Source organism: Zea mays, chromosome 3, assembly GCF_902167145.1.
Source record: "Zea mays cultivar B73 chromosome 3, Zm-B73-REFERENCE-NAM-5.0, whole genome shotgun sequence".
NCBI lineage: Eukaryota > Viridiplantae > Streptophyta > Magnoliopsida > Poales > Poaceae > Zea > Zea mays.
The window spans coordinates 210,908,978-210,917,340 of NC_050098.1; the positions used below are offsets into that span (position 1 = coordinate 210,908,978).

The 8,363-nt window shown below is 45.2% G+C and overlaps 1 protein-coding gene across 2 annotated transcripts; it reads right to left on the reverse strand.

The window, feature by feature from the left end:
* Nucleotides 1-1,704: 1,704 nt before the first annotated feature.
* LOC100285402 (uncharacterized) lies at nucleotides 1,705-5,109 on the reverse strand. 2 transcript variants are annotated; one of them, NM_001158295.2, is made up of 4 exons: nucleotides 4,975-5,109; nucleotides 2,343-4,394; nucleotides 2,186-2,259; nucleotides 1,705-1,886 (listed from the first exon to the last, which is right to left on the reverse strand). In NM_001158295.2, the coding sequence occupies exons 2-3, from the start codon at nucleotides 4,369-4,371 to the stop codon at nucleotides 2,186-2,188; spliced, it is 2,103 nt and encodes a 700-aa protein (NP_001151767.2). In that variant the 5' UTR covers nucleotides 4,372-4,394; nucleotides 4,975-5,109; the 3' UTR covers nucleotides 1,705-1,886. The 2 variants fall into 2 exon arrangements, with proteins under 2 accessions (NP_001151767.2, NP_001400416.1); NM_001413487.1 differs by having other exon boundaries at nucleotides 1,705-2,259.
* Between the last annotated feature and the right edge of the window lie 3,254 nt (nucleotides 5,110-8,363).

Genomic DNA, 8,363 nt, shown 5'->3' on the forward strand with positions numbered 1-8,363 from the left:
AAATATCTCCCCCTCATATTTTCAAGGTGACTCTGCTTTATAGTTGATTTTCCGAAATTTGAGTGACTAGGCCGCCACGGGCGATCTTCGGAATCCTCCCCACCACTATCCACATCATAACTATCACTGTCGCCAGTATCTTCAGATAAACCCTCCAAAGTCTCCCTGACAATCTTCTCCGTATTGGTCTTCGACATTGATTCAAGAAAACCCAGGTGCATTTCCTCAGAAAGACTTAGCTTCGAAGCACCAGCAACTTTCTTATCCTCAGACATCTTCGCGAATGCTGCCAAACCAGACTTGAAACCGAAGCTTAAAAATTTAAAACCGAGCAAATGCTGTCGCGTGCAGGCTGAAAAGCTGAGTGAGTAAAAAGCAGATGGCAAAAGAGCGTGCCAAATAAACTCGTGGTGAGCTCGTATTTATACACCCAGTGTGTCGAAAACTGGAGGGCCCCGCTTGTCAATGACTGTTGCTATTCTAGCAAAAGGAAGGTGTTTTTTCGGACCTTCGGCATAAAGCCTTCGTCCATGTCGCAATATGAATTTATCAATACAGTAAATTAATATTGCGAGGGGCTACTGTTGGGTGCCTTCGGCTCCCGAAGGTCCTCAAAAACATAGTTTGACAATGTTTTCCGAGTGTAATATGTGAACAGGCACCTTCGGAGTCAGGTCGCGGATATACAAGAGCAGGGTTAAGACGAAGCTTGACTGGAATGAAAAACGATCATGACGAAGGATAAGACGATCACGAAGCTATGTGCAGAAAAGCTTCGGCATAACGACAGAAAAGAGGAACCGACTTAAAGATGAAAAGCCAAATTGGACCTTAAAGAATTACTATAGAGTTATTGATAAATGTAAGGGGGCATCAATGTAATTTTACAAGGGCTGTCCCGTGCCTATAAATAGGTGAACAGTACTCCCGTACTGTTCACGTTGACTTGGCATGCGCTTTTTCGCATCACGTCTGTACCTTTACTTACTTACATCAATCTGAAGGTACATTTGTAATTCGTTTTTATGAATTTAATAATAGAAATACATTGATGATAATACCGGTATTACTATTCGTGTATTATATATGATTGCTCTGTTTTACCATTTATCAACCTTACGCAGGTCTTTTCTTTTATAACCTTCGTCCGAGATTCATTATATCCAAAGGGGTATACTGTTTTTAAGGACGAAGGAGTTTAACATTTAACACTTTTATGTTGTCTTGTTCTTAATTCATAGCATTTGAGAACAAGCCCCCAACAGGTTCATTGTACATATCAGCCTCTAGAACTAGAAAGATGCATTTACAGCAGAGTACTATATGTTCTTGCGCAATAAGTTATGTAGTTTACCATCGCCGCCCACGTCTTCTTCAAAAGACTTGTATCAGAATACTCCACTCTGGACAATGTTAGATCGGTTAGGAACTTGGGAGGCGTTTGGTTAGTGACCCGGATGAGTAATTTTGTAGTTTGGAATCTAGGTGAGAATCACATGATAGTTTAGGGACCGTCTATGTAATTATGTGCTACGAACCCTGGACCCACATAGTGAAAGCAAAATTGGTAGTTGGCATATATATGCTGAAAGTGACATGGTAAGATGGTTTGAGGGTAAATAAAGTTGCCTCAAAACAAATGACTGAAAGTAGTAGTCTTGAAACTGAACGCACCTCCAAATTCAAACACCTAATAAAACCTTTGGTAATTTGCACTTTTGCAAGTCCCCTTCATCAATAATGGCCATCCAGTACAAACTGACAGTTCTATCATTACAAATACTATTACAGCCATTGAACTTAGTTTATATATAATCTCCATGGCAAAACTTATCATTTTCTTGAACTGCCAATGCATACTACTTCCAGGTTGCTAGTACTATTCTCTGCTTAAGACATAAGGTAAGTATCACTCTAACAAGTGCTGAAGATCCTTAAAGCTATCGTATATTATTTAACATCTTAAATGCACGATTTGTGCTTTTTAACTTTTATTAACCATGCATACAGACAAACATCAAAGAAGTATGCATAACCAGCTTCTTTCAACTTTTCTTGTAAAAAGCCTTTTGTGTCAACGTTTTTCTCGCTAGAATATCTCATGCATGCTCATGCTCAACAGGGGATAAGATAAATTTATATTGGAAATAAACTGAAAGAAGCGCAGAGCCTCCAACGTGTTCACCTATTTTGGCACCACAATAAGTTCGTCACCACGCGGTACTCCATCATCTCCATGACCACCTGAACCAGCAACAACTGCAGAAGCACATGGAAAACACTCATTATTAAGTGAATACCAATCTACAATCTTCACAGCAGTTAGAGAAAGCTAGAGATACCTTCTGGGTCATCCCGTAACCAATCTTGTGCACACACTAATCCCTGAACCGTTGAAGGATCCATAGTACTGAGATACTCATTTAGTGTACGGGCTTCACTGTCCAAAGGGATGATAGATACAGGGATAGCTAAAATATCACGAGCCATTTGTGAAAGTACAGGATACTTGGCGGCAAAGGACTTCCACCATCCCAGAATGTCAAAATTATCCTGATTTCCTTCTTTTTGACGAAAAACTGCTTCCTCGAGATACATCTCCAAGTCAGACTTCAAGGATTGCCCTGATGAGGTCTCTTGTATATACTGATCAAGTCCCCGTCGAGCATCAGATAATGTGATACGCGAAAAGGTCTTAGAATCATCCCCATTGCTGTACACAGAGCCCATGCAAGAATTACTGTTTCTAGAGTAACAGAGAACAGATGGATTCTTCCATGAGTCTGATGACTGATGTTTATAATCATTATACAGATTGTGAAAGGTATTCTGGATGACATCTATCATTGTCTTTGCTGTAAATTGCTCATCAGAATAAATGAGCCGAAAAAAGTATTCGAGGGACTTCATCTTGTAACGGGGATCAAGAATAGATGCAAATGCCATTACAGGCCTAGTGAGATCCCAGTAACCTTCAAACTTAGAAAGCATCTGGCCAGCAACTTTGGCAACAACAGTAGATGGACTCTTGCACCAGGTTTTCAAAAGCACGTGGATCTCACACATCTCATTGAAATAGAGGTTTGCAGTTGGGTTTTCTACAGGAAACTTCTCCATAGCATGATAGACTACGTCCAGTATTTCAGTGAGGGCTTTCACATCAGCCCAGTCATTAGCAGACAGAAAAACATCATAATGACCTTCCTGTTCTGTCAGGCGCACAAACACATCTTGATAGTAGCATGCAGAGTCAAACATTAAGTACGTAGACGGCCAGTTATCAGGAGAATCAATAACTAGCAGCTTTTGATCCATACGCAATACCTTTGCAATATCCTGAAACTTTTGGAACCTTTCAAACTTGACATAGTTAATCATCTTGCGAACTCTATCAGTTATATCAGATGCCCGTTCCCAGCTTTCTTGGACAGTGAGATTTAGAATATGTGCACAAGAGCGTACTTGGAACAAATCCCCATTCAATAGAAGCCTCCGAGCCTGGAAAACTCTGTGAAGCTCTCTAGCAACAATTTCACCGCTGCTGCAGTTGTCTAGCACAACAGCAGCTAGCTTTCTGTCAATACCCCAACTATGCAACTTCTCTACAATGATATTAACCATCTGATCAAGTGTAAAAGGTGCCTCCATATGCACAAAGTTGAGAATTTTTTTCCTGACTTTCCACTCATCATTGGCATGATCAATGTAGTGGCAAGTCAAGCACATGTATTCCATCTGTGTATTTGACCGCCACATGTCAACTGATATGCTAACCCTGCAGGGGATCTTAAAGAGAACATCATGTAGCTTAAGTTTCTCACCTTCATATATTTCCATGCTATCAGCCCTCACTGTTTCATACGACACCATCCTAAACTGAGGCTGGAGGTTCTTAACAAACTTTTGGAAGCCCACATCATCCACAATCGAAAACCGGTAGCCATGCTGGACAATCATGTGCACAAGGTCTCGGCGGCTGAGTTCTTGATCAAAGTGTGTGCCCTCATTATCATTGTCCTCACCTGAGGCGTGACCCTCACCCGAGCGCCCATCGATGGAGGATTTGTTGTGGAGAATACGGCGCACAACAAGCTTCCGGCGCTTACCAGCACGCCGTGTGGAGGTGGTGGTGCAGATTGCGAGATGGTTGCGGAGGTGCGTTGTGCCTGACCGGCTAGTTGCCGTGAGCTGCTTCTTGCAGTGGTTACAGACAGCCACACAGTTACCATCGGCACGACGCTCCTTCGTGAAGTCCTGCCAAACTGCAGACCGCAGCTTGCGTGCCCGTGGGTTGTGAACCACAGGCGCAGGCACCACTGCATTGCTCACTGAGCCAGCAACGACCACTTCCATTGCTGTTGGCTCCAGCATGTTACCACGTACACTATCACCCACTGCAGTACATACAGAGATGCACATCATACATAACAGTACCAAAGGAAAAGCTCTCAGTTTCGTCTCTTTTTACCAGAAACGAAAGGGTAGCAGCAATCAAATACAGATTGCATATATCAAGTAACTTTCGTCACAAACTGGAAAGCAATCCGCCTTTCACCCATAACCAGACAAAAAGCTTGTCTAGCTCTCTCCAAACTCAGATTGCAAAGCGCTAATATGCTGAGCAAGCACATTGCACGAGCACTACCTAATGCCTCTGACCTCAGAGAGACACCATCCCCTTGCACATACCACCCGAAGTAGCAAATCCCCTTGCACATGACAAGCAGATCCCCAATCCCTCGTAACTACGGCACAATCAGCCGGAGGCCGGAGCGAGCAAGTGACCTGACATCCCCCGCCAAATCGAAACCCAGCGGGGTCCAGTCCCCACGCTCGAACAGTTAAACCCTAGGAAATCGTGCGTGAGATAGCTCGCAGAATGCGCCTTTTAGCTAGGGTTTATAACCCGGGTAAGCGGATCCGTTAAGAAGGAACAAACAGAAGGCGAGGAGAGGTGAGCGATGTGAAACTAACCTCTGCGGCGGCGGCGACCGGCGGCGAGCTGTGGTGGATCTGGGTCGGGGATGGCGACCCGCAACCCGATCCGGCGGGGGGCTTAGCAGTTCGGAGCCGGGAGAGAGCCAGCGTGGGTTGCGACTTGCGACCCATTCGGGCGTGCGGGAGTCGTTAGTTTTGTTGCGGCGGGTTTCGGGTCCGCGCCTACGCTAATGGACGGCCGAGATGCGATCCAGGCGAAGGCGACTGGCCGACTGTGCGGTGCGGACGTGCGGTACTGTACTACTGGTACGGGTGGTTTGCGGTTGGGGCTTTGGGCGCTGCCGCTGCGGCGGGTGAGCTGTGTGGAAAACGGAACCAGCCCCGTTGAGCGGTTTGGGTTGGATCGGATTCAACTGCATGGGAATGGGATGGATTTGGTTAGACGACCGGCATGCATCGGATCAAACCAATACAAAGGAAAGGAAAAGGAACGCAGGAATAGGAAAATTTAAAAAATAGAGAATGATGTTTGGAACACAGGAATCCTAAACTTAGAAAACTAGCATAATATAGGTCGTATGGTAACACAATTTTTTTTTATTTTGTCTGTCCAGGCTTCTCTCGTGAGTCGTGACAGGAGGAGCCAACACGCTGCTTAGCCTTAGCATGCTGCCTTCACGGGAAAGGAAACGTCCGGTTTGAGACAATGGTTACATGGCCTTCGTTTTTGAGAAAATTTTCCATAGGAATGAATTTCTGTGAAGTGGATAAACTCAATCCATATACATTGAAGTGGAAAATGAATCAGATTCCCACCTCAAAAACTTTCAATACGTATAAAGTGTCAGGTTTGCAAACAAGCTTTCGCACAGTTTCAAAGAGTATATATATATATATAGTTTAGGTATTAGAAGCTCTAGGTTTTTTATAACTAGAGGGAGCTATGGTCATACTATTCGGTCTGACTGACCTGTGATGTGCGTGGCGGAGATCCGAACCTCTGGAGGCCCAGCTGGGCGAGCCCGAGTGCTAGCCCAATTCACCCCAGGGTCACACCAAATTGCCAACCACCCTCATTCCAAACCCTAGTCGTCGCCAGCCTTGGAGCTCTCGGACGCGGCGGTTCCTCCTCCACTCCCCCTCGACTCCTCCATCCCCGACGCGGCGGCTCCATCCCCGACGCGGCTTACCCTTGCCGCTCCAGTGAAGGAGGTTGATATGCCCCTGATGGAGACCCGACAGCGGCCCTCGACGTTGTCGCCGCCGAACCCATGCTGGCCAGGAAGCACTGCTGTGAGACGCTCGACGCCCGCCTTCTGCGTGCTCGAGGAGGAGGCCACGGACGCCACGTGAGGTAATGAAGGATGAGGGGTAGCGTTCATAGGAAGATGGGTCGGCCATGAGGAGATCCCAACCAGCTTCACCCACATGACTTGCGTCCGCCTCCCCTCGTGCACCTCGCCATTCTTCCCCTCCCACACCTTGAGAAGCACTACAGATCTCACCTGCTCGTTCTTCTGCCCCAGGAACCGCTGGATCTAGGGGTACTACAACAGTTTGGTGGTGGTGGAGGAGGGCGACGACCACGGTATGAGTTGCGTTGATTCTAATTGTTCCTTTGCTGGATCCAAATTATACACTATAAGTATGTATTGTGATGATTCTGTGTTGTCTTAAAGAATAAACATCATATGAGTTGTCCCCAAATGGTAACCAAACTCAGACTCATTTTTGGATTGTCTCTGATTACATCTTGCATCAGATGAGGGCGCTTTAAAAGTGTCCATCTGTTGAAATTTAAGAGTGATGTCAATACTCATATTCAAGCTTTATAAAGTTGTGGTTTATTTTGGCCAGATGTTCTCAGGTCTGATGTTTCAGTTTTGGTGTCAGAGTGATTTTACTCAGCACTTATATAATAGATTTCACAAATCAGTATAGTTGCAGCCAAGGATTTATTCATTTTCTTTTCCCCTCTTGACTGCGTCAGGGAAATTGGACTTAAGGGCTTCAGATAATTTTTAAGTGCACTGTACTTTTTTTCATCCAACTCAAGGCCTGCTCTTTGTGAATTATCAGGTCATTCGTGGGCATTGGTAATATCACCACACGCTCCTGGAGTCATGCTGTGATCCCACCCGCTGGCCCGACTTCTGAAGCGTCCCGATCCTTTGGGACTCAAATGTGATACAATTACTAGTCACAGGAGGCTAGTAACCACATTCCTTACTTCAAATACTACAGAGTTCAAATAAAAGTTATTACACTACCAGAGTACAAGCTCGAGAGAGCCAGAAATATAAAGCATAGTAGAAGATAAACTAGCCCATGCCACAGGCAGAGTTGGGTGCAGACACAACCCCCTCAATCAAGCATAGCAGAAAAGAAGTCTTCAGCTGCTGAAAAACATAAATAAATCTGGGTGAATACACTAGGTATTCCACAAGCCCATCCCGCTCCTGTAAAGAGAAAGGGACCTATATAATACATGCTTTATATGGTGGAGTTGAAGCAACTCTTCTTTTTCTTGGAGAAAGGCGGTACTTTGAGGGTTTTTCCCAAAGGAGTAAAAATAACACATTACTCAACCACCACTAAGCTTCTCGCTCCCGTGGCATCGTTTTTTTTTCATTTCCAAAAAACACACTCACACACACATTTCCCTGTTCACGGAGGTTGAAAAACACTAATTGTCATACCACACCAGACTCGTCCATTCCAGTGGACACGGACTATTCGAATAGGTTTGAACTCTGCGTAGAGGGGTACACTTTACCCACTAGTCCGGCTCTGCGATCTCATGGCCAATGAGATCCGAATCCGAATCTCTTTCTTTCCTCGCACGTCCTAACCTTAACAGTTATACCGGAAGGAGTCAGGCCACCGCCATGCCCAAACCAGACAAAACATTATTCCTCCTTATCCTCCCGGTGCTCCCCAGCCTTCATAACCCTGGGGTTTGGACCGTACGAGTTCAGATTGAGTGACTGCCCATACAGTCTCGAGTGGTTGTACTTATCATGAGTATAGGTAGTGAAGGATGACAAACCGGTCCTTATATGAGGGGACAATCCTTCTCCTCACACCTAAACCAGTTGAGCCATCACCTTAGGCCCTCCCCTAAACCAGGGAGTCCATGATCATCCCACTCACAAGGTGATGAGGGTGAATACCCTTCATCATACACTTTTTGAAAACATCGCTTAGTCAAAACACTGCCCTTTTCCCATCCCACATTTTGTACTCAAAAGATGTTTGTTAATGCGGGCTATCTCTCTGCTCACAATGCAAATGTTCCGTCCCTTAATACCGGCTTAGGTAGTGGTAGAAAGAATAGGTAAATTATGCATCAAGGGAAGAATGGACTTGTCTTCGTCGAAGCTTTCCTAGCACAAAAGATCTATTTCAGAGGGGTTGGGTTCCTG

What these genes read in the sequence shown, in the direction of transcription:
- LOC100285402 (NM_001158295.2), bottom strand. Translation starts at nt 4,371, where the DNA reads ATGCTGGAGCCAACAGCAATGGAAGTGGTCGTTGCTGGCTCAGTGAGC. An exon ending in GTTACGGGATGACCCAGAAG is followed by an intron (nt 2,260 to 2,342) that starts GTATCTCTAGCT and finishes GTGCTTCTGCAG; the next exon opens with TTGTTGCTGGTTCAGGTGGT.